The following is a 27,520-nucleotide window of genomic DNA, read 5'->3' on the forward strand; positions in this document are numbered from 1 at the left end:
TCTCCAGCTAAAGGTGGTTCAGCTGCCCATCACAGAGAAGCTAGAACGAAACTCGTCTCTCCTCAGCAGCAATCCCTCAAGCTCTGACCGGAGGGGAGAGCTGGGGCAGAGTTTCTGCGTGCGGCTCACTCCAGGAAGCACAGCTGGGCTGAGGAGACCTCTTTTCCTAAATTCTCTTGCCAAGCTGAGTTTTATGATCTTCCCTGGCAGAGGATCAAATGCAAACTCCTAACCTACAGCCAAGTTATCTTACAGCAGCTGTTGGAAGAACTAATTTAGAATGCAAATCTGGTCCTTAATCTACAGAAAAACTGTTGCAATGATGGATGACTTTTGAAGCAATAGTTCATGAAAGACATCTCAAATGCCCTCTAGTATTACAGAGGCAGAAATATTTAGCTTCCATTTGCTTTTATTTGTTTGCTTTGGAGCAACAGAGCCCTCGAGGAGGGGCCCGAAATCCCAGGGTCCAGGTGTTTAAAATCTGCCTCAATTGTCTCTTCCATATAAGTAAAACAGAAACCAGAGACAGATGTGGATGCCAAGCTTCAGGGAAAGTCTTTGTACGTGGGACTTGACTGCGTTAGGCTAAATCATCTAAAGGACAAGACAACCGGATGCAACAATTTGTCTAGAATTCCTTGCGATGTCGAGAAAATGGAACTAGCACCTATCACGGATCCTGCTCGTGGGACCCCGTCACTCCACTTATGAATGACCTAAGTGGATAGTCATTCTTCTCATTATGCACTTACTTGCCAGCTAACAGTGGCCTTCTAGAATATCTAATGCATGAAGTGTTCACGGAATCTTTGCACCGCTTTGATCCTCAGGCCTTCAATGCACCAAAATCTCAGAAAATACTCAGTCCTGGTTATGAGGAAGTTTCTTATTTTTCCACCGAGTGACTAAAAGAACCTGAACCTGGGGAACATCTATGCAGAGCTCATCTGATGGCAGTTGTCAGAGAGAATGCAAGAGAAGAATGTGTGTCTCTACCTGTTCCTGTTTTATTCGGCATGAGAATAATGATTGCAGAGCTTCAAATCAATTCAAAGAACTATGAGAATAAGAGTAATGGGATGGAATTTATTTATGTTGGTAATGTCACTTTGAGAGATACAAACTATTGAAAACAACATTTTAAGCAGAAAAGTGTGTTCTATGAGGCTTAAATTAAATTCTTAAAAATATATAATTCATAAATATATATGAATATATTATAATAAATGTTATACACATCACATATTTATATTTATAGAAATAATTATATGCAATGGATTATATATTTATGTAAAATTTATTATATATACAGTATTATTTTAAATTTTATTTGTTATATATAAAATTCTTAAAGTAAAACATTTATAAATATATTTCATCTGTATAAAATAAATTAATATATATGCATATATACTTATAAATTATATCATTTGCTTACAAATGATATCATGTTAAGCTATATGACTTGATATTAATAATCAACAAAATTAGAAGAAAACAAAATAAATAATGAGAGATTGCTCTAAGGAGGGAAGAGTTAGGGGAAGATGAATCCACTTTGGGTTTTTTTTTAAATGAGTCTTTCAGAGTTTGGCTTTGTATATAACGGTGAAACATTCATCCTTTAAGTAACTTAACTTTGATTGTTTTAACCTGTGCTCAGCTGCTCAATCGTGTCTGTGACCCCATGGGCTGCAGCCCAGGAGGCTGCTCTGTCCATAGGATTTTCCAGGCAAGAATACTGGAGTGGTTTCTCCAGGGGAACTTCCTGACCCAGGGATTGAACCTGAGTCTCTTGCATCTCCTGTACTGGCAGGTGGGACCTTGACCTCTGCACTACCTGGGCAGTAGACCAGAAACTCTCAGGGCCTGTGATATGCTTCTCGCTTGTCACCCTCTCCCGGGCTTCCTGCTCCACAGGAGTCAGCGTGCACAGAGCAGAAGGGACACAGGGCAGGACTCAGGCCTGTGTGTGCCCTGCTTTTCCCTAACCCATCCCGCCACTGTGACCTGCATTGACTTAGATACACAGCCATCTGTGTCGCTGACCCACCTGTCTATGGTAGAGAAGGTGGGACTTCAACTGGGATTGGGAAACTTGCCTGGATTCCCAACAACAGGGGGGTGAGCGGGACAGATCGCAGTTAACAAATACCCTCTTTGTTCTCCAAGGGCACTGCCAAGGCCCCTGATGATCCTAAATCACATATCTGGGCACTCATCCTATTTGCTTTGACAGTACAGGATGGAGGACCCCAGCAACACGCCTGGTGTTAATAATACCAAACAAAGCCTGGATAGACCGTGAAACCACCTACTGTCCACGGAAGGACCAAATACTGTGGTGTCAGAAAAGGAAGGCGGCTCACAGGAGGATGATTCTTCATTCGTGGAGAGTGCGCTGGGCAGAGGGGCTCCCTTCACCTCTTCTGAGAACGCCTCCACTCCTTGCTATGGGGTGTGGGCTTTTATGGTGTGGTGAGGAAAATCAAGAAGACAAGCTGGGAGAGGGCTGAGATGCTTCCAAGCTCAGGTGAAACTAAGTTCAGATCTATCTAACTGCACGCGTCATGGAATTTACTGAGTCATTAACTTATGCACCCGATAAATATGTATTAAGCACGATATATCAAGTACTGCTCTAAGTACCTGGACAAAACTGTGAACCAAGCAGGCAAAAATATTTGTCCTTATAGAGCTTACAGTCTGATTGACAATAGACAATCAGTATAACAAATAAGTAAATGAGTTAGCATAGTATAAGGTAATTAGTTTCTGAATGAAAACCACCAGGTAAGGAGAGGGAAATGACAGGTGTTCAGATCTAAAGTGCAGAGGTCAGAGTAAACATCACTAGGTGGTGACTTTGGGGCAAATGTTGAAGAAACAGACCACGCAGAAGTGAGGAAAGAGTGTCCAGGCAGAAGAAAGAGTCCATGCAAAGACCTGGAGGTGGGAAGGCCTGGGGTATTTAAGACAGAGTCAGGACTGTGGAAAATTCTTCAAGAGACGGGAGTACCAGACCACTTGACCTAAGTCCTGAGAAACTTGTCTGCAGGTCAAGAAGTGACAGAACTGGACATGGAACAGCAGACTGGTTCCAAATTGGCAAAGAAGTACGCCAAGGCTGTATACTGTCACCCTGCTTAATTAACTTATATGCAGAGCACATCATGCGAAATGCTGGGCTGGATGAAGCACAATCTGGAATCAAGATTGCTGGGAGAAATATCAATAACCTCAGATATGCAGATGACACCACCCTTATGGCAGAAAGTGAAGAGGAACTAAAGAGCCTCTTGATGAAAGTGAAAGAGGAGAGTGAAAACGTTGGCTTACAACTCAACATTCAGAAAACTAACATCATGGCATCCAGTCCCACCACTTCATGGCAAATAGAGAAACAATGGAAACAGTAGCACAGTTTATTTTCTTGGGCTCCAAACTCACCTCAGATGGTGACTGAAGCCACAAAATTAAAAGACGCTTACTCCTAGGAAGAAAAGCTATGACCAACCTAGACAGCACATTAAAAAGCAGAGCCATCACTTTGCCAACAAAGGTCCGTCTAGTCAAAGCTATGGTTTTTCCCGTGGTCATGTACGGATGTGAGAGTTGGACTATAAAGAACGCTGAGTGCAGAAAAATTGATGCTTTTGAACTGTGGTGTTGAAGACGACTCTTGAGAGTCCCTTGTACTGCAAGGAGATCCAACCAGTCCATCCTAAAGGAGATCAGTCCTGGGTGTTCACTGGGAGGACTGAAGCTGAAGTTCCAATACCTTGGCTACTTGATGCGAAGAGCTGACTCATTGGAAAAGACCCTGATGCTGGGAAAGATTGAAGGCGGGAGGAGAAGGGGACGGCAGAGGATGAGATGGTTGGATGGCATCACCGACTCAATGGAGACGAGTTTGAGTGAACTCTGGGAGTTGGTGCAGGACAGGGAGGGCTGGCATGCTGCCGTCCATGGGGTCGCAGAGAGTCGGACACGACTGAGCGACTGAACAACAGTAACAGCGGCCCAGGGCTGGGACCAGTTTGGAGTGAGCGAAACACTTGACTCAGGAGGAGAGCTTAAGGGGACCCTAAGGATTCAGCAATCAAGATGAATGCTATTTTAATGCAGTATTTTGTAAACATTAAAGTCCATGCTAAATGGGACTTCCCTGGTAGTCCAGGGGTTCAGCCTCTGCGCTTCCGCGGCTGGGGTGCCGATCCACCCCTGAGTGGGGAACTGAGACCCCGCGTGCCTGTGCGCAGTCAGAGAAACAGAGTCCACGCGAAATCCAGAAACCCCAGCGAGCAAAACGGCCACACGCGACACGGGGCAGAATCTGACTGCACCGTCCAGCCTCACGCACCCGTCCCCATGAACATGTATCTGCAAAAACTGGCGGCCAGCCAGTGAGCCTCTGTGGGCCAGGTTTGACTTCTGCCTGCTGCGTTTACCATTTGCCCTGGTGACTGAGCTGTCCCGCCCCAACTTAAATTCGGCGTGTGCCTTGCTCCTCTTGCCCTAGGCCTGGACTGCGAAGGGGCCACGTGCCCGCAGAGGCGGCACCGGGAGGAAGTGAGGTCAGGAAGGCCCCTGGAGGCCACGTTGGAGGCCCTGTGCCCGGTCCAAAGAGTCTGCCTTTCAATGCAAATGAAACGCATCACCCTGGAGGGCTTTTTCCTTTTTAAAAGAAAAGCCGCCTAATCTCAACTTGTCTTGTAAAAATGATGAGTAAAAGTAGAAATCAGGGAGAATGACTGAGAAGATGTTTATAGCATTCGAGAAGAGAGGAGAGATGACCGTGTCAAGGATCAGAGGAACGTGGTGAAGAAGTACTGATTCTGGAGGCGTTTTGTTAGTTTTGGTTGAAGTAGAGTCGACCTACAATGTTGTGTGGTAGTGTGTGAAACTTCAGGTATTCCGCAAAATGATTCTGTTATACACATATATGTGTACACATACACACACACACACATATATATGCGTTATTACAAGATATCGAGCAAAGTTCCCCCTGCTATACAGTAGCTATCCAACCACCTCATCCTCTGTCGTCCCCTTCTCTTCCTCCCTTCAATCTTTCTCAGCATCAGTGTCTTTTCCAGTGAGTTGGCTCTTCCCATCAGGTGGCCAAAGTATTGGAGCTTCAGCTTCATCAACAGTCCTTCCAATGGATATTCAGGGTCGATTTCTTTTAGGATTGCCTGGTTTGATCTTCTTGCAGTCAAAGGGACTCTCAAGAGCCTTCTCCAGCACCACAGTTTAAAAGCATCAATTTTTCAGTGCTCAGCCCCTTTGGAAATGAACTGAGATTATTCTATCATTTTTGAGATTGCACCCAAGTACTGCATTTTGTACTTCTTTATTGACTATGAGGGCTACTCCACTTCTTCTAAGGGATTCTTGCCCACAGTAGTGGATACAATGGTCATCTGAATTAAATTCGCCCATTCCCATCCATTGATTCCTAAGATGTCAGTGTTCACTCTTGCCATCTCCTGCTTGACCACATCCAACTTACCTTGATTCACGGACCTCATGTTCCAGGTTCCTGTGCAATACTGCTCTTTACAGCGTCATTGGAGTTCATTTTCACCCCCAGATGCGCCCATGACTGAGCATCATTCCTGCTTTGGCCCGGCCATGTCTTTCTCTCTGCAGCAATTATCAATCGCCCTCTACTGCTCCCCAGAAGTGTGTTGGACACCCTCTGATCTGGAGGGCTCGTCTTCCAGTTCATACCTTTTTGCCTTTCATACTGTCCATAGGGTTCTCCAGTCAGGAATACTGGAGTGGATTGCCATTTACTCCTCCAATGGACCACATTTTGTCAGAACTCTTCACTGTATTGGTTTTGTGTGACCCTGAATGGCATGGCTCATAATTTCATTGAGTTACACAAGCCCCTTCACCAGAAGGCTTTGATCCATGAAGGGCTTTTATATATAACAGTGTATATATGTTAATCCAAAGCTCCTAATTTATCCTTTCCCCTCTTTCCTCCTTGGTAATCATAAGCTTGTTTTCTACGTCTGTGGCTCTAGTTCTGTTTTGTAAATAAGTTCAACTGTATCATCTTTTTAGATTCCACATATAAGCAATATCATATGACACTTGTCTTTCTCTGAATTACTTCACTCCGTATGACAATCTCTAGGTCTATCCATGTTGTGGCAAATGGCATTATTTCATTTTTCTATGGCTGGATATATTTTGGAGGTAGAACTAACATGATGTGTGGAGACAGAGGGTGTGACATAGGAGGAAAGGACGATCTGAGTATTATCATCAGATGAACCAGAAGGATGGGTTTGCCATTATCAGAGAAATGCCGTAACAGAGAGCAGCCTTAGGAGAGTGGACCGTGGCCTTCAGTTTGGACTGTTTTAGGTTTGAGCACACAGAGTGAGCAGTCGATACGGGAGGCAGAAGTAGGGGATGAGATTTCAGCTAGAAATATAATATTGACATCACCTTGAAATCTCTAGGGGCAGCCCTGGTGGCTCCAGTGGTAAAGAATCTGTCTGCAATGCAGAAGACCTGGCTTCAATTCCTGGGTCGGGAAGATCCCCTGGAGAAAGGAATGGCTACCCACCCCAGGATTCTTGCCCTGAGACATCAATGGATGGAGGGCTATCATCCATGGGGTCACAAAGAGTCAGACACATCTGAGTGACTAACACTTTGAAATCTATATAGACAACTCATGCCCCTCTCTCACCTCCAGATACTGAAGCCACTCTTCCATGAACTGGAATTGAAAAAGCTTTTGAGTAGAGAAGACATCTCTTCTTGAGATAGCACTATGTCAACTTTCACTCTTTGGAGGATCTCCAATGGCCTAGGAGTTTATTTAAAAACAAAAGAAACTGGATTCTCAATGAAATACCTATGGTCAAGTTTTATTTCCACGGAGTTTTAATTCGTAGTGTTTTCTCAATTTAAAGATTGGCAGCGTGTTTCAGGTTAGAGGAAATGACAAGGTCAAACTGTTACTAACAATGTCACAAATATGTAACTTCCCAAAATCTGCATCACATTTTTTTGTCAACCTGTAAAGTGCTAATTCAGCTTTAGCATCAGTCCTTCCAATGAACACCCAGGGTTTATCTCCTTTAGAATGGACTGGCTGGATCTCCTTGCAGTCCAAGGGACTCTCAAGAGTCTTCTCCAGCACCACAGTTCAAAAGCATCAATTCTTCGGCGATCAGCTTTCTTCACAGTCCAACTCTCACATCCATACATGACCACAGGAAAAACCATAGCCTTGACTAGACAGACCTTTGTTGGCAAAGTAATGTCTCTGCTTTTTAATATGCTATCTAGGTTGGTCATAACTTTCCTTACAAGGAGTAAGCGTCTTTTAATTTCCTGGCTGCAATCAGCATCTGCAGTGATTTTGGAGCCCCAAAAAATAAAGTCTGACACTGTTTCCACTGTGGGAGGAGATGGGGATGACAGAGAATGAGATGGCTGGATGGCATCACCGACTCAATGGACGTGAGTTTGAGTGAACTCTGGGAGCTGGTGATGGACAGGGAGGACTGGCATGCTGTTATTCATGGGGTCGCAAAGAGTTGGACATGACTGAGCGACCGAACTGAACTGAAAGTGCTAATAGAATTACAACGTAACTAAACACCTCCACAGGGGGAACACGGGAGAAAGAGAGAGGGAGAAAGGGAACTCTTCCCCGAGGCATTCATCTATAGTGAAGATTTGTTACTTCATATATGTCTCCAATAAGCAACAATACATTTTTCAGACAATCTGAGTCTGTTCAGTTCAGTTTAGTCGCACAGTTGTGTCCGACTCTTTGCGACCCTGTGGACTGCAGCACGCCAGGCCTCCCTGTCCATCATCAACTCCTGGAGCTTGCTCAAACTCATGTCCATTGAGTTGGTGATGCCATCCAACCATCTCATCCTCTGTTGTCCCCTTCTCCTCCTGTCTTCAATCTTTCCCAGCATCAGGGTCTTTTCCAATGAGTCAGCTCTTCGCATTTGCCCTTGTTTTGTTTCACAGATTAATGTAAGAATTAATAATATCTAATGTAAGAATTAATAATATCTAAATGCATCAAATGAAAACAGCAGTCTTTCTTTGTAGTCGTATTTCACTCAAAAATAGAACTTTATAATATTGTGTAATAATCTATAAAGGAATAGAGTATAAATATATATGTGTGTGTGTGTGTATAACTGAATCATTTTGCTGCACAGTTGAAACTAACACAACACTGTAAACCAACTATATTTCAATAAAAATTTAAAACTCATGATTCCCAGCAACATAAAAGAAAATGATACATTAAAAAATAGAAATAAATCATTGTCCTAGGCAGTCCATCCATAGAAGAAACTGTAGGTTTTGTTGATTCAACCTTTTGATAAAAAGGTATGATTTCTAATTAAATCCATATTACTCTGTACTTCCATATTCTACACAGTTTTTTAATAATGCTGTACTCTGAAAGTTAAAGTATCTCTCATCCTTCTCTAACTTACTGTTCTATATTTTATAAAGTAACACAAAGCCAATGAAATTCAAGGAAGAAAAACTGTCTTTGTGGGGTACACAAATGACATATCAAATGTTTCTTTAATCGGATATTTATCTTAAATACTTTATGAAATCAATAAATATTTTACAATGAAAATGTCTATCATTGCTCCAGTACCCTTCTGAAAATGCTACTGGTTTAAGAAATAAGAGTTGACTTAGAGAAATAAGAGCTCTTTTTCCTGCACAGAACACATATTACTATAGAGAACAGACTTGAGGTCGCAAAGGAGGCCTGGAGGAGAGGAGGACTGGGAGGTTTGGATTAGCAGATGCAAACCGTTATATGCAGGATGGATAAACAAGGTCCCACTGTATGGCACAGGGGCTGACACTCAATATCCTGTGATACACCACAATGGAGAAAAATACAGAAAAGAACATACACACACAGATGACTGAATCCCTCTGCTGTACAGCAGAAATCAACATGTTGTAACTCAAAAGTCTTTTAACAAAAATATCATTATACTCATAGCTAAGAGTAATACTGACTCTGAGCAATTGATTTAAAAACATTTACTTCTCAATGTCTTTTTAAACCACGAAGAGAGCTAGTGTTACTTAAAATAAATTCAAAATTTCAGATAAATATTCCTGAGCCCAAGCCAAAACATAAAAGAAAGAAAAAAATCTAACTTAGGAAACCATTTTCAAATCAACAAAATTAGACTTGCAAACATTCTAGTAAAATGTATGCTAAACTGTTTTTTACAGTAGCATTGAATATTCATTGAATTATCATTCATATGATTTTAATTTCTACCATAACTGCATTAAAGGATGGGAAACAGTTAATACAAAAATAAGGAAAAATGGATTATAAGCTGCTCTTTGGAATGAAGAAGGCAAAAGCACAATGCTAAGAACAATACAGCAGAAATTACAAACCAGACTGTGAGTGCTATTTTGGGAGCACCTTTGTATGAGGGAGCAGACTGAGGCAAAGATAGCCGTGACAACTCAATGAGATCAAATGTAAGTGATGAAACCATGGACAAAAGCCTTGAAGGAAAGTGCCTCCCCTTCCCGGGATGAGCTGTGCTGGCCTTCCAGGTGTAATATTATCTGCAGTGATGAGCTGATCAACAGAACAGAACATCTACCCAGCTGTAATCAAGAGTGATTGATGGTTGGGACAAAAAAGTTGATTATCATGACAAGTTCGCTGATGCAGAGAAAATAAGCCTCTGCTTGGGAAATGAATAAAACCTGTTCAGAGACTACCTCCTGAAACCTTATTATATAGAATCTAAGGAGAAGGCTTAAAGTTGTACAGAGAAGCATGATGTCCCAATAAACCTGATAAGAATAAATCTGCCATATATCAATCTTCAGAGATTTGGTAGGTACAGGATTTAAAAGTACACGTAGACCCAATAAAATGGAAACAACACACTCTCAATGCTATGTGTGTGATTCTTAAAAGTTCTCTCTCCATGTCCCAAAGTGTCACTGAGAATCTCATGTAGACACAGAATTCTAAACTTTCATGGCAGAACACGCCTCTGCGTGTCCTCCACTGCTCCTCCACGCAAGGAATGGGCTCCCCAAAGCACTGCAACCTTTACTACCATCAGATTCAGTTTGCATCAAAACTGAGATTTGGATGGAGACAGCCGATCCCAGAGATGGTATTTTGCATTGAAAATGAGGTTTGGCAGGCTTGAGAAAGGTGCAAACACTGGGTGCATGTCCAGGTTTGTAAAACAGCGGCTGGCTATGCAGAGATACACAGGCTGTGGAGATGCGCGCACCTCTTTTCAAGTTCTGGTTCTACCGCCATATTCTAGCAATGCGACCCAAATGTAGTGTGCAATTTATAGCACGCCTGGTACAATGTCATTCTCCATCAATTCATGATACAACCAAACAGCCACTCCTCAACTAGTCATCCTAAAATATGCAGTGGGAGGAAGGTAGGTTCCTCTCATCTCTAGAGAGATCTTGGGTCATGGGGACACGCAAGAAAGGTAAGTATATTTCATCACAATTACTGTAGTTAATTAGGGCTTCCCAGTGTTCTTGCCTGGAGAATCCCAGGGACGGGGGAGCCTGGTGGGATTCCGTCTATGGGGTCGCACAGAGTCGGACACGACTGAAGCGACTTAGCAGCAGCAGCAGCAGCAGCAGCAGGAGCAGGTGGTGCTAGCGGTAAACAGCCTATTTCCCCATGCAGGAGAGGTAAGAGACGCGGGTTCAATCCCTGGTCAGGAAGATCCCCTGGAGGAGGGCACAGGCAAGCCACTCCAGTATTCTTGCCTGGAAAATCCCACGGCCAGAGGAACCTGGTGGGCTACAGTCCATGGGGTCGGAAAGGGTCAGACATGACCAAAGCGACTTAGCACACACACACGATAGTTAATTAATACAGAAAACAGCGCTCAGCAGAAGAGACAATACAAACACAACTACAAGGAAAGGAAAAGCCCATAAAACCCAAAACAATTTAAGAACAGTTTTATGAATTACCCCCCTTCCCTGCACCTCTGCCCCATGCGGTTCTAAGTTTCCAGGGCTATGGTGAGACTGATAATATATGAAATGCTGAAATAAGTCACAGTGAGATATAATAAAAAAGCGCAAGGAGCCTAATAAACTGTGGCTACCGTAAAGGGAAATGGTTGAACAAATTTGATTTTTCAAATTTTGAGACTTTCTATTATTAGCAACCATTAATGCAGTGGCTACTTTTGGTTCCTACAAGCTCATTAGCGCCTAGTGATATTATGAGAAATGCATATGGTGGTAGGAAGAGGCACAAAACAACTGAGGACATTTATAGAAGACAAGTACGTCACCAACTTCTGGGCCACGGGGCTACATCAAGGATCTTATTCCATAGCTAATAGACTTCATGAGCCAGAAAGTGAGGAGGTGGCTGGTGTGCTCTGAAATCTTCAGGGTATAATCATAAAGTTAAAATTGGGGCATTTGGACTATACTGATTTCTTTGCAAATAACTGAAAATTCAGAGGTTGTTACAAGGCAAGCTTTCCTCATCACAAGAACCAGCTTCAAGGCCGTTCTCAAATCTAATTCCACTTATTCATTTCTTTTTCAAGTCACGTGAATTTCCATTTCTCAGGTTTCAGGGAACCAGTTGCTTAGGATACGAATCCTGCTTTGTAGACAGGCAGTGGGAAAAGGCAACCTGAAATTCCCTTTTTTATCAAAATGCAGCAATTATTCTAAATGTTCTTAGTGAAGCTGCAATAGACACTGTCTTAGAAAATCCTGTTTCGATGTTCATTTTCTTGAGATGGCAATAAAGAAGAATGTTTCTGGCCTTGAGTACTTTGGCCATTTATTTATTCAACATTTATTGATACCTAAGATCCATAGGGAGAAGGAAATGGCAGCCCACTCCAGTGTTCTTGCCTGGAGAATCCCAGGGACGGGGGAGCCTGGTGGGCTTCCGTCTATGGGGTCACACAGAGTCGGACACGACTGAAGTGACTTAGCAGCAAGATCCATAGAGCTCTCCCAACATTAATAGGCTGCCTGCCTCATCTTTGGGGACAAAGAATTTTAGCATATTTAATCCGAATCATACCTCTTGCTCACCACGTTCAACCCTCCCCATCACACTCTGTCCTTTAATGGTTTACGCCTGCCTAACTCTCTTCTCAAAGTCTGTGTTCAATAGGTGGCATTTGATGAAACAGACTTGCATAGATTCTCCATTGCCCCCACCTGTCAAACTTACTACAATAGTGTTGCTTGCCCTTGAGGCAATTCTCAATTTTGAAATATGTTCCTAGGTTCTAGCATTATTTGTAGAGCTGAAGTGACCGATTGTCTTAGCTGAAAACTTTTAGTTGACACCAATGCAAGTCTTGAAATAAATTTTCTTTAGGGAAGGTCTCTTCATAAGAGAAGTAAAACACTAACCTGGGATTTAGGAGCCTGGTTTTCAATCCTAGTATGTTTCAATAGCTTAGAGACCTTGAAAAACTCACTATCTTGGCCTTTGGTTTTCCATACATATATAAAATGGACAAAATGATTTCTTAGACATCTCTTAAGCCCTAACTTAACAAGTCTCTGAGGGACTCACAGTATTCCATAGAAATAAGAAAATCTCCGTGAATAGTGGAGGTTAGGTGCACATCTGCTTGTCATATCTAAAATCAACTTTCTCTCTAGACTTTCAAAATCAAATTTTCCATGTCTAGGACAAGTCGATACAAAAGTGAATTTTATTCATTTGTTTTTCCTTGTTTATCAAGAAAAGAAGTCCAGAGAAATATGGACTCTTATAAGAATTTCTCTTTTATTCTTAGTCCCTTACCCTTCATTCCACCTGCAGATGAAACTCTAGAAAGTTCAAGTCAATTCAGAGTCCTGAAAGGTCCCAATATTGAAGTTTTATTTTTAAAAGCCTGCCAAAGAAACACTGACTCTTCAGTAGATTCCCACACTCTTAACTGGCTCATTGTCCCCAGAATCTAGAACAGCTAGGCCCAGTATTTCTTGTTCGGTCTTTCTGTTCAAGGTTTGTTACCTGAGAATTCCTGGCAGGGCCCCGGGCTCTATGCAAGTCGCAGAGTCCAGGGAACTGAGCACCCTCCAAGGACCTGCTCTAAGAAGCTCCTCCCACGACTGGCCCAGCGACTCCAGCCCACGGGCCTGGTGTCCTCGGGCACGGAGGCTGGATGGCCCTGTCCTAGAACCACATCTGAAGAAGCAAAGCGCCCAGGGGGAGAGCCCGACGCTCAGGCCAGCGCTCTAAATAGCTCTGCGAGTCCCGGAGACAAAGAGCACACACCTATGAAAGAGATACTTCAAAGCTGCCTGAAAATTAAATTTATAACTGGGTTCCTCTGAAGATCCTTTGGGGCACAGCAGCAGCAGCAACAGACTTAAAGAGGTTGAGAGTTTTTTTATAAAGGCGGCTGTGCCAAGGATAAGCGGTACCTGCTGGTTTTAAAGGTAAAAGGTTAAGATTGACCTGGAGTGGGCGTCTCCAATGTTAACACAAAGATATACAAAGACGCTTTCAACAGGGTCGATCTCTGCAAGCACCTTTTTTTTAAAAGGAAGATATTTTCAAACTTCTATATTCCTAAAGAAGTACTTTAACATTTGAAGAGTGAAATAACTGTAATTTAGTTATTTATCCCATAAAATAAAAATGACCATTCCATTTCATTCACTATAGAGTTTATAATCCCATTGCCTACATGTTGCATTTTATATCCTTACAACATGACTATAAGAAATGGCTCATCATTTTAAATGAGATAATTGTGGAACAAAATTAACACAACCTATTAACAGAAAACACATCTTGACAATGGGTTGTCAAATTCCTGATCGAATGTTTTTTCTACCAGTTCACTCAGCTTCTCTGGATGCTGTGCATCTTCAGGTTTGAGGTTATATGGGTTTCCCCCATGCATAGATCTGTACTAACCTTTCTCCTAGGATATCAATAAAACGCTGAAATTTGAATGAGACAACAGTAACATCACTCAACTTTCCTGGGCATCTCTGGGACAGAAGACATGGCCAGAAACAGGCATGGAGTCTTTAGAACATTGAAACTGAGACCTGCAAAATAAAATTTTCCCTTTGGGATAGAACACATAGCTTGAAAACCATAACAGGGGAGTAGAGGCAGAGATCCTTCATAAAACTGAAGCTCATAAAGGAAACTTGGAAAATAAAGTAAAAGAATAGTTCTTCCACTCCAAAACAAGTATGAGTTTTTGTTTTTCTGTCCACCTAAGCAGCATTTCCTTTAAATATCAGGACTCCACCCCCCCATATTATTGATTTAAATATTTAAAAGATGTGTCCTAGGATCTTATGTTAAAGGCAGCATAATTACCTAAGTTTGGTCACTTGGTGAGAAAAATACTCCCATTAGCATCTTCTCATTATGATGCCATGCTGGATTGCGGAAGTTTTCACAGAGCTGGGAACTATATTCAAATGTGTTGCTTGGTTCCACTACATTTCTGGGTTCTAAAATGCAGCACAATGGTGATTTCTATTTTACAATGCCATCGGAAAATGTATCAATTATCTTGGTGATGATCCTGAGGAGTCCCTTTGGAGGGGCTTGCAGTCTGTAAGGAATGTCCTCCAAGGAGGTTGCTTCCCTCTGGTCCATCAAGCAGTCCCCTGAAGTCATCAACACTTGGCAGTCTTGAGTCATAAAGGATTTGTTCCTGCTGTATTCTAATTCAGGGGTCTACACTGACATTTACATTTTCCTGGTGTTTATGACTAACTGTGTGAATGAAGGGCAGTGAAGGGCCATTGGGAAGGCTCTGCAGACCTTGTGGGGAGTGGAGCCCATGGGGAGGACGGCCTGGCACGGTGGACTGACTGCCCCAGGTCATTCCACAGGGCAAGGAGCCCTGGGACTCTCCCTCTGGGACAGCTGGGCAGGGAACACCCAGGGCACCAGCCACACCATCGCTGTAGGGAAGGCTGGCTCTCTTGGTAGACTCACCACCCTACCTGGAGCAGGTGAGGCAGAAATGCCTGGACACTGACCCAGCGTGGCCCATCTCTGCCACGTGGCTTTGGACAAGCCTCCTCCGTGCTTCATGCCTCAGTTTCCATCTTGAAATTAGCAAGATTTCTTTGGTCTCTAACATACCAGGAAACGCTATTTGGGGGATGTCCACCAGACTGATGCTTAGATACTACAAGTTTGTGATCCCTCGTTTCGGGACCTCAGATCTTATTTTCCATGCTATAAATAGTCATTGAGTAATTAATCATTCTCTACCTCACTTAATAATCTTATAGTCACACTGGCCTTGCAGTAAGTTTTCTTTCGAAGGCACACTTACTAACTGGTCCAGGCCAACGGTAATTTATGCTTATTTTAAGATGCTGATAAAATAATTGGACAAATTACAACCTTTCATTCTTTAATTGGAAGCCTTTTTGCATAACTCCATGTGTGTCCCACATAAATGTCAAAAAGAGTTTCATTTTTTCCCCAAAGTGAATGCCTACACCAGGAGAAGGTATCTCTGATTTAAAATGCAATACAATATAATGTGCTCCTTAGAAAAATATCCACAGGCGAAAAATGGAAAATGTACTGCGCAGGAAACACATATGGCATAACACCAAACTGCAGGCTTTATAACACGAAGGGTTAAAAAAATAAAGAAAAGCTTAGAGGGAAAGGAAATTGAATTTTCATGATGCAGAGATGAAAAGAACTACAAGCTATTATTTTCATTGGAAGAGGAAGAAGCTTTGAAATGTAAAAAGGCAAAAATACTTTCCTGTGTGACAGAGGATTCAACCAAGCATACAAGTGAATTACAGCATCACTTTTCCAGATTCTAGGTTTAAGAATGGAAACAGGATGATAAATGCTTGATATATGTGGAAAGAGTAAACAGGCAGTTTTATTGGGATTTAAAGCTTTTGAAGAATAAAATGATCTATATACACATACATATGTATTTTCTCTTTATTTAGAGACATTTATATATGAATGAATGGATCATAAATCCAATTTATCTTGGCATTCAGTATTAAATATTTCATGAAATTGGTATTTATAGATATGACCAGTCAATGAATAAACAAATCTTATATTTTCAGCACATTAGTTCCCCTTTATTGACATCATAATGCCATAGAGACATTTTTAAGGTCTCTAAAGGAGTTTCCACTCCTATATTTCAATTTTGCAATAATTATATTTTGCTTGTAAATCACAGTTAATAGGTTGCTATGTCATTTATAAACTCAATAATATTGGAACTTCCTACTTAAAAAAAAAAAACAACTACAATTTTAAAAATTTGCATAGCATAGTAAATTTATATTCAAGTTTCAAGACAATGAAAAATATAAAGGCAATGGCTGTATGTGTCCAGTCTGTACAGACCAAAGAACTGGCCTGGGTAAATATTTGACAAATGCAGGTGGTCATGCTATTCAGTTCAAAGCTAAATCAAACATCCACATGAGTATTGAAGGTATGATAACAATATTTAAGTCCTAATCCCTGGAAATGATGGATCTGTTACACTATATGACAAAGGGGGTTAAGTCAGCAGATGAAAGTAGGTTACTAAACCGCTAAATTTAAACTAGAAAAGTTATCCTGGATTATCCAGGTGGGTCCACTGTGATCACAAAGGTGCTTAAATGTGGAAGAGTGAGAGTGGTTCCATGTGAGATGAACTCATTCGGCCTTGCAGTCTTGAGGCTGGGAGGCGGGCTCACGCCAAGGAAAGAGGGCAGCTTCCAGAAAAGAAAGGCAAGGAACTGAAACCTCCCCAGAGCCCCTGGAGGGCCGTCGCCCTGCGAGACCCATTCTGACTCTCAGCTCCACAACTACGCGGTCACAGCGCAGAGTCACCTGAAGGCACTAAACGTGGGGCGCCCTGCTACAGCAGCCAGAAAAGATGAACATAGCCCCGTCTAGCGAGCAGACACACCTGCACTGCTCAGGTACGGCTGACACTGACACCTGCCACACCTCCAAGCACCGCGGGGCTTTTCCTTTCAGAGGGATCCAAAAGCAAGGTGGTGACAGTGAGAGCCAATTTCCCCAAAAAATACATCCTGGTCCCCACAGCACCTTGAAAATCCATCAGCAAGTGGACACAAATGCAGTTTTTGTTGATCCTCTCTTACGATGGAAATAAGTTTACGTTTTAGATAAGTATGCAAATCTTTTTATGTTCTTTATGTTAATAATCATAATACAGCATTCCCTAAAGCATATCTAAAAGCATTTCTAGTTATTTAAAACCTGATTTTGATATCCGTCTGGAAGATTAGTAGAAACACTTCAAAGATATAAAAAGGAAAAGAAGGAGCAACTGTCTTGAAGTGACATGACGGCAGACAGTCAGCGCAGATTTAGTCTTGATCCGGCCAATGGCTTTCTTTCATTCTGTGGGAGATTGGGTTCAATAAGCGTGAAGTCTCTTTCTAAGACTTCCGTTTACAGGACGTTTCCTTAACACGGACAAAAACACTAACAGTGAAACTGTTGGCAGAAAGCTTGATATCTGAAGGAGCCCCGTTAGCTGTAGAGTGGAAATGTGGCTCCCGAAAGACTTCCTCAACATCATCCAATCAGTTCCAAAGTGAAATTTCAGAATAAAGAAGGATACACTTAACAATTATGGAAATATACAACTGTTTGCTGAGTATTTAGAAATGATCAAGATTGCACTACTAAGTTCAGAACTCTCGTTTGTATGTCAGGGAAACTTTTTTTATACCAGCTGGAAGAGAATATTACATAATACTAATCACTTGAAATATTTGTAAGTCAAACTATAGTAATTTTCTTGAAATTCAAATCAAGGTGCTAATTATTAAAAAACAAACAAAAAAACCAAAAGACATCCTTTCAAATAAAATGCTGTATGCTTAGTGCGTTCTTTTAATATTAACATTAGCCCATTCAAGTGCTATGCAGGCAGCCTCCTCTCCACTTTTCTAAGTCAGCAGAGGGAATGTTATAAAATTACCTGGTGATTGTACCAGTTTAAGGATGAGATCATAAGACAGTTGCAAACTTTACACAGAATGAAATGTTCTCACAGAAGGAAAAAGCCACTCTGTTGGTGACACGTCTGTTTCCTCTGCCTGATTATCTCATAGGCAACCTTCATCATCACCTAAGGGGCCTACTTGCCTAGGGCAATTAAATGCTGCAAGTCCGAACATTCTCTAGAACCCAGATCTGTTTGGTCATCTCCATAGAGCACATCAATTTAGGGCCAGCTCACGGCACCCTGGAGGGGTCACACTGATAGTCTGGGGTCCTCTGTTTGCCAAGCGCACCCACCAATGTTCAGTTTTTGTTCTTTCCAAACCAGCATTCCTTTTCTTTTCTGTTATCTCAGGACCAACGCCACACCAGGGCAGGTTGAGAAGGAGTGGCAGTATTTGCCATATGGGCTGCAAGCCAAATTAGCTTTTGTGTTGAATCCAGCGTCAACCTTGACTCTTAGAAAAGGTATAAAAGATGTGACTCCCTCTCTGTGAATAACATGCAAAGGGTCAGGCCTACACTATCTCCCTCCTGCCATGCTTTCTTCTTAACTTCTACTCATTAGGGGCTCCTTTGAGGTCTTTAGAATTCCCTGTTAAAATGCTAGTCCTTCTGGGTCGGGGACTTGAGATCTGTAACACAAAAACAAATTAAAGGCACCACAGCTGATCTGGAATTAAGGGCCATCAAAGCAGAAGAGAATTCACAAAGCCAAAACCATGGCCTTAAAATATCACCTGGGACCTACCTTATTTCAGAGATGTTATTTATTGAAAATCTCGTTAGTCCTAAATTCAGACTGTTCCCCAAAAGCAAATGTGTTATCTAAATTTAGCATTCCTGGGAGACTAAAAAATACCATTAAAACCATAAGTGCAGTTTGCTTCATAATATAGTACACTCTGAAATTAAAGCACATAAGGAGTTAAAATGTTATCTTTGAATTTTGACATGCTCAGTCATTGGAGAAAAATGTTTCAGAAATCTCTTCTGCAAGATTAGAACAGCAAACTGCATTTTTTCAATGAATACTAAATGGTAAACTTACATCAGAATTAAATCTCAACTGGCAAATGTTGCACGAAATGATCTGCTTTCTTCGATGAGGAAGAGGAACCCCGAAAGTATGATTTATTACAGCTTTCTGAATCGGGTCCATCTGTAATGACAAAAAAAATACAACAAATAGAAATAAAGCTTGTCAGTTCCATTGGAATGTTGCCTCTTTCATTAACGAACCAATCCGGACAGCTTCAATCTACTGCTCGCACTAGAAAGAACATTTTTATTCTAAGAAACGGCATTTCTACTTTCTTAGAAAATAGACAACAACGAGCTGGAATCACAGTGTGATAAAGAAATGATAAATGTACCCATTAGAGTCTGAATGCTAACCGGTTTTCTCATTTAGGATCCACAATTGTCCCAGTTTGATAACCCTCCTATATAATTAAAGATTTATCAAAACTCAAGTTATTGTGACTGTGTGAAATCTTACTCAGCTGTGAGTCTGTACCACTGCCTCAAATGGACTTCAAAATAGACAAGCGGCCATGAAAATAACTTAAGCCTCTTTATGGACAATTAACCTTCTGCTATGTTTGATATCTTTTCTGCCTTAAGAATCTAGCATGGGTTTCCCCTGCTGTCTGAAAGGAGAAGGCACTACCTTAGGACCCATCTTACTAAAGGCTGCAAAAAGCAAATGGAGATAAAGCACAGAGGCTCAGAGACACAGCGCAAAGCCTTGGTGGCTGGCTGCTGAGACCCTGAGTGTGCTTCCCTGGGGAAAGAGCTGGCAACACCGACCTTGCTGATCACGGTTCCTGCTGCCTCTATGAGGGCTGTTGCAAAAACAAAGGCTGGACGCCATTTCCACCGTTTGTCCTTTTTTTTGCAAATCCTCTTTGGATTTGCTTTGTTTAGTGAAAACAGGTACTAATTATAGGTCTTTGGTCAAAGCGAAGTACTAGAAAACAAACTGAAAAAGCAAGGGTTGCTTGCACACAAATTCTGCTTTCTAAAAAAAAATAAAAGAATTCAAACAGGTGGAACTATGGGCTCTTTCATAGATCACTGACTGATCCCCTAATGCATGTTGCTCTCCTGCAGGCTCACTACTTGGAGGTCAGAGAGTTTGGGCCAGATGTCAGTTCTCTCTGCATCCCACTCGCAGGACAGGACACAGGACACTCAAAGCATGATGCTGCAATCCAATGCTGGTAAAATGGAATGTCACCAAGGTTCGTTCCAGTGTCCTCATCCACCGTTCCCAAACGTTCAGTTCAGTTCAGTCACTCAGTCATGTCTGACTCTTTGTGACCCCATGAATCACAGCACGCCAGGCCTCCCTGTCCAACACCAACTCCCGGAGTTCACTCAAACTCATGTCCATTGAGTCGGTGATGCCATCCAGCCATCTCATTCTCTGTCGTCCCCTTCTCCTCCTGACCCCAATCCCTCCCAGCATCAGAGTCTTTTCCAGTGAGTCAACTCGTCGCATGAGGTGGCCAAAGTATTGGAGTTTCAGCTTTATCATCAGTCCTTCCAATGAACACCCAGGACTGATCTCCTTTAGAATGGACTGGTTGGCTCTCCTTGCAGTCCAAGGGACTCTCAAGAGTCTTCTCCAGCACCACAGTTCAAAAGCATCAATTCTTCGGCAATCAGCTTTCTTCACAGTCAAACTCTCACATCCCAAACATTAGTCAGACACAAACTTTGATTGTCTTCTTAATACACGTGTAGCCTCTGTGTTCTTATGCATTATCTCTTAAGCTTGTGATGAAGTTTAGTCATAATAATTCTTGAAATCACTAAGTGCAGTACAGTGCCAGGCACATTAAAAGTCAATAAATCTTGGCTATTATATTTTCTCTTCTGTGTATATGTATGTGATGACTAGGGATAACAGGGACCTCACATTCCTATGATCTTTGTTGGCACTTTCTATCTCTCACATGTCCAAAACAACATTTCAAAATGATTTCAATGTCATACTCCAGCCATTGATTCTGTTCAATGCTTGCATACTTTGGAACTCTTAACTCTCATCTGATACAAAGTTCTTCTGAAAGGCTTCCCCATGGACTGAGTCAGTTCAGACAAGATTTGACACACACAAAAGCTAAGAATATGTCTGTGAAATGATGCTCTAAGCACTTCTGTGATACATTATAGTTCACTACTTAGCCTAAACCAGTCACTGATAAATTCTACCTCCTTTTGTGTATTTCAAATCATCAGAACCAGTTAACCCATAGACTCTTTCCATCAGTAGCTAGGATAAAGGTTTTCCCTATTCACAACTTCTATAATGTTGTCTAGACACTCATAATGCACTGTTGTAAATAATAACAAAATAATAGCATCAACAAAAAAAAATGGCAGCACTCAGCATTTATCAAGTGCCTCCTGGTGCTAAGTACTAGGCTAGATGGCTTTCATATTAAACAGCTGTGACCAAGAAGAACTCATGGGTTCTCATTTGTAGCTTCCATCACCACTTTACATTTTTTCTGATGTTCATCCCAGATTTTGGATGAAGCTCAGCTGCCCCACAATTTTTCTGGTTACTTCCAGGAATTAACAGATTCTAGGATCCCCTCCCCTGCTAGTGAATTATACCATATTTTCTTTTCAACCAGTTTTAATTTTAAATACAATAAAGCTCACCAATGTTAAATTTACAGTTTGGTGAGATTTGACAAATGTATTAATAATTACCTCATAGAACACTTCCATTACCCATAAAGTTCCCTCCTGAGGTCAATTCCTGCCTCCCACCCCACCCGGTGAAATCAATGCTCTGCTTTCTGTAACTATATTTTTCCTCTTCCTCAAAGTTCATACAAATGGAATCACACACTATACGGTCTTCCATGTCTGGCATCTTTCATTCAGCATGATGTTTTTAAGATTCACCCATGTCGTTGCATGCATTGGTAACACTCCTTTTTACTGCTGAGTAAAAAGCCCTTTGTATGGGTGAACACCAGTGTGTGCTTCCCTGGTGGCTCAGACTTAAAGAATCTGCCTGCCATGCAGGAGACCCGGGTTCAATCCCTGGGTCTGGTAGATTCCCCTGGAGAAGGAAATGGCAACCCACTCCAGTATTCTTGCCTAGAGAATCCCATGGACGGAGGAGCCTGCCAGATTACAGTCGATGGGGTCACAAAGAGTTGGACATGACTGAGCAACTGACATTTTCACTTTCACCCTAATGTGATTATCCATGTGTTAGCTGATGAATGTTTGAATTGTTTCCAGTAAATTTTATAAGGTTTTCAAATCTTAATACATGATCTAAGCTCATTTCTAAATTCAGTCTGCATCTGAATCCAAACATTAAAAATTAACATAAAGTTACAACTTACTTTTCTTAGTTTGAACCTAGAGTACTCGTGTGAAAGGTCATAGGGCATGGCACAGGATTCTTCTCTATATACACTGCCCTGTCTCCCACCCCAGTTAAATCAAACTTTCCTCAGCCCCACCTCACCCCTATTTTCTCAGAACCGAAATGGACCATGAGCAGAACCTGAGAGCCAGCAGCCACACGGCTGAGTAAGTGCAGGGTGCTCCAGAGCCCACCTCCTGCCTCCCCAGGCCCCGCTGACACCACGGACAAATGCCATCACAATGCTTCTGTGACAACACAGAGCACTGGGGGAACTTCCTTTTTGGCCAACAACTCAGGAAAAATAAAACGCTGAAAGAGGTACTAATTTAGAGGCAGCTGTCTCACCATTTCTATTGCATCTGTTCCATCTGCACAAACAGGATCCATTTCTCTTAGGGATCAGGTGAATTACAGCTATATTCTATTCAGGAATACTGAAGCCCCTTTATAATGACACTGCGAAATAAAAAATGAACGACATATTTATATTAAAGGTGCTCTCTGAAAATACATAGTTTTGAGTTTATCATATTTCGAGAGTAGCTATTTATTTTTGTCGTTCAGTAATGCTGGTCACTTTCACTGACTGCATTCAATCCAAATCAGTGTGGGAGGTATTTTAGAAGCAGACACTTCAGGCAAATGTGGCATATTCTCTAGATTTAATTATTTTTTTAAACTGAATATTGTTGTGATCACTATACCTATAAAATCAAACTTTAAAATGCAAAGCATTGTGTTCTTCTTCGAATGCAATCTTATTTTCCAGTATACATTTGTTTTTTAAATTGAATTATCCTTTAATGATGAAATCAACAACTGTAGTTACGCCACCATGAGTAATTCCCTATTATTATTTCAGGAACTTAGTACCATAAAATGACAGAAGTTTAAAGCCTTCAGTAATGGACATAAGTCACAGTCACCTCTTTAATAGGCATAGCTATAAATACATGGAAAACCGTTTACAACAAGGAATTAAAAAGGGCTGCTGCTGCTGCTGCTGCTTTTAAGTCACTTCAGTCGTGTCCGACTCTGTGTGACCCCATAGACGGCAGCCCACCAGGCTCCCCCGTCCCTGGGATTCTCCAGGCAAGAACACTGGAGTGGGTTGCCATTTCCATCTCCAATGTGTGAAAGTGAAAAGTGAAAGTGAAGTCGCTCAGTCGTGTCCTACATCTAAGTAATTTCTGCTGTTAAACAGGTAATTAAGTGATGCCGCATGGTCTGTGTTGGAGAAGGAAGTGGCAGCCCGCTCCAGCCTTCTTGCCTGGAGAACCCGGTGGGCAGAGGGGCCTGGCGGGCCGCCGTCCGTGGGGTCAGCAAGAGTCGGACCGGCTGAGCGACTGAGCCGATAACTGGAAGCACCGCGGTCACTCGGGACACGCACAGCCACTTCGTTTTGCCACACACACCGTCATTTAGCATCGAGAGTCCCGTGGACAGAGCGGTCTGGGGGCTACAGTCCGCGGGAGCGCAGAGTCACACGGACCGAGGACCGCACGCTGCTGCGGACGCAAAGGCAGACGCGCTGTGGTCACCGTCCGTTCAAAAGAAAGTGTGTATGTCGGTTTCCTCCCTGTGAACCAGCAGGTCCGAGCTGTCAAAATATTCATACTTTACTGTGTGTATATGTATCCTCACTAGGAAGCTGCTACAAAATCAGTCTCAAGAAATGCCGATGTGTGCAGGAAAGAAAAAAGCAGTTCTTGGGTCAAATAAGTTGTAGGAAACCTAGGCACCACAGCCGGGGCATGCGCAGTGCACATCTGACATTAAATTCTGAGATGTCCGACGATACAAAATACCTGCTTTAAAGAACTAATTTGTAAAATAATATAACCAAAACTTTTGTTGCTTGTTTTCAAATTTAGCATCTTTGTTCAATTTAAAAAATGAACAGTTTAAAAAATGTGATCCTGTAAAATAAAATCGTTATATGAATGTGAATTAGCTTTTGTGCAAAAGTAAAGTCATTAAACTAAAAATGTAACACCCAGAAGTCGCAGTTGGACACTTCACCGAACCCATGCAGCCCTGAGTTAAAAACTAAAACGAAATGGTAAAAGCTACATGGTATTTTAAGACATATTTATATAATACCTAAAGTGGGATATTTTGAAAGCTAACATTTTCCAAATACATTATCCAGCACTCCCCAAACCCACACACAGAAGTGAAGAATGATACACTAGCTATTGATATGCTCACCCCACTCTAGAGTAAAATTCAATTTCAAACTCAGCCTAAGGCCTTATTTAAAGCCAAATGAATATGTTTTCCTTCATTTCAGGTTTAAGGATCTTTTCGTTTCTTTCCCAGGCCTTGCTTTTCCCTCATCTCCCCTCTGGGCTTTCTGCTAAATTGATTTGTAGATGAGTGACCAGGGCCAGCCTCAGGTAAGGCAGCTGAGGTTCGCTTCCCAATGTCCTTTCCTAGGACGCTGCTGTGGCGAGAGGATGGGTGGGGCTTAGCCCTGCCTTTACCTTTCCTGCTGCAAGAGACCTCCTCTCTCTGTTCCTGTTAGTATTGTGGCTTTTGGTTTTCATATCAAAGAATAAGAATTTAAATGCCAGGGTGTTTAGAAGTCTAGAAATATAAAGGTTGTCTCTTCCCGCTGGTATTTCTAGGTGACAGTGACCTATGACAATCAGGCTAAGGTCACCCTTACTGGCACTCACAGTGTATCTGTGCTTGTAAGCATTGCTTCTAGGCTAGCAACCTACTGAGGAGCTCTTACTGCCTGTTGCCTAATATCACAGAAGTAATAAGCAGCACAGCTTCCCACTCTGGCCCCCTCCATCCAGCGCCACAATAAACCTTTGTGATATCCATTGTCCTGGAATGTGTCACCCTGTAATGTCAAGTGGCATCACCAACTCGATGGACATGAGTTTAAGTAAGCTCCGGGAGCTGGTGATGGACAGGGAGGCCTGGCGTGCTGCAGTCCATGGGGTCACAGAGAGTTGGACACGACGGAGCAGCTGAACTGACTGAATATAAAGTGACACATAGTTTATTCCATCGACTATGAACTAGTAAAATCTGTGTTTATATGACTCATGTGTGTGTGTGTGTGTTCGTTGCTTAGTGGTGTTTGACTCTTTGTGACCCCATGGACTGTAGCCCACAAGGCTCCTCTGTCCATGAGATTCTCCAGGCAAGAACACTGGAATGGGTTGCCATTTCCTTCTCCATTATATGACTTACACATTATTAAAAATTATTATAATTGCATTTCTTCAACAAATTTTTCCATTTGAGAAAACTTGCAACTTTTGCCCTCTTTTAAAAACAGACACATAATTTCCACACCCAAAAAGTGCATGCGTCTTAACTGTATCATTAGTTGCCTTTTTTCAAACATGTGCCTACTCCCATGGTATCACCATTCCCATCAAGAACATCAAGGACTTCAGCATTCCCCCTTTCTCTGAGGTTTAGGTAGGGAGGGAATTTGACAGGAATACCAATCACTCAAGGCCAAGACACAGCTCTGAGCAGGGCTGGAGGGAGGCTGCCCGTGAAGTCTACTTTCTCTGCTTTTGCCCAACAGCAAAGGACATGTGTGAGCTCACTTCACAGATGGATTCATTCAACTAGAGGTAAGCTTTTTCCATCAAGCTCACTAATCAGGTCAAGCTCAAGTCTCCAAGGCACAAGGGCACAAGCGATTTCTCAGTGCACCCTTTAACCTCGAGTCTTCTGCACATTCCTCTTCTTCTGCCTTATAAACCCTTTCCCCACATCTTCTGCTTCATCTTCCTCTGACTAATCCCTACCTGCTTCTCGGGACTCCAGACAGAACCCATCTCTTCTGCCAGAATTCTCAGCTGACCTCCTTCAGAGAGGTTAGGTCCCCAACTCATCCTTCAGGCTCTCCACCGCCCCATCTGAAGACCTCTCTTGTCTCAGGTCTCACCCAAAAGCGGGGAAGGCAAGGCGGGCCACATCCCTGCGATCTTTGTACCCGGGAATTAACAAAGTGGCTCCCACTTGGGCCAGGGCCCATCACATGGCTGTTGAGTTTCTAAAGCACAAACTGAATATTCTTGAAGCCTGATATCAAAACTTAACATTAGTCTTGGAATGGTGTTAACCGCAGCACTGAGAAAACCTGGGTTCACAAGGGAACTTACACAGGAGGGGTGAGGAGAGTTTATGAGAAGTGAAATCATGCGGATTGATGACCCCAGGATACAACAGGGGTAGAGGCGCTCAGAGCAGAGTCTGCCGCTGGCAGCCGCCATGCAGAACTCACATACACTCACTCGTGAACGCGTTTCCAGACATAGGTTCGTTTAAGCGCTAAAGCCGTGGTTCGCTGGATCTCTTTCTACTTTACAGGCCAACATCAGACCATTCCCCACCAGGGTCTTCCCAGGCAAAGGCGAACAGACTCACTGTTCTGCTCAGTTCAGGAGAAGCTGACTTTGCTCAGAAAACCAGTGCTTGGACTTAAATGTGCCAAGCCGTTTGCATGCTCTCCAGGCACTCAAACATGTCCAAATGGAAGAGACCTTTCCGCAGCTTTCTGCCATGGCTGTTCCCCAGTGTTCTCCGAGCGGGCTAATAATGTGAGACAGAGTTCAAAGTAAAGCATGATGAGCTTGAAGCGGTCGTAGATACGATTTTTCCTGGAATCATTTATGTGCTCTGGCGAATTGCATTCAACCGATGTATCATGGCACTGTTGTGGAATTCCCACAGGTAACTGCACTCTGAGATTTTGTTTAATTAAAAAATTATTGACATATTTGATTCACGACACTATTAGTTTTAGGTATACAGCAAAGTGAGTCAGTTACACACACACACACACACATATTCTTATTAAGATTCTTTTTCATTATAGGTTCTTATAAAATATTGAGTCTAATTCCCTGTCCATAGAGTAGGTCTCTGCTGTTCATCTATTCTAGGTCTAGCAGTGTGTATCTGTTCATCCCAGATTCATCGGTTTATCCCTCCAGCCTCCTTCCCCTTGGGTAACAGCAATTGTTCACCTTGTCTATGGGTCTATTTCTGTTTTACAGATCAGTTCATTATTCTAT

At 42.3% G+C, this 27,520-nt stretch overlaps 1 protein-coding gene across 2 annotated transcripts in view; it reads right to left on the reverse strand.

The window, feature by feature from the left end:
* Positions 1-27,520, reverse strand: part of ZNF385D (zinc finger protein 385D) — a 350,361-nt gene that overhangs the window by 135,310 nt on the left and 187,531 nt on the right. For both annotated transcript variants that reach the window (XM_055416769.2, XM_088832539.1), the window contains exon 3: positions 19,113-19,223. In XM_055416769.2, the coding sequence (XP_055272744.2) occupies positions 19,113-19,223 (111 nt within the window). The remainder of the gene's footprint in view (positions 1-19,112; positions 19,224-27,520) is intronic.

The sequence above is a fragment of the Moschus berezovskii genome, chromosome 26, assembly GCF_049115385.1.
Source record: "Moschus berezovskii isolate FMDL1 chromosome 26, NW_MosBer_1.0, whole genome shotgun sequence".
NCBI lineage: Eukaryota > Metazoa > Chordata > Mammalia > Artiodactyla > Moschidae > Moschus > Moschus berezovskii.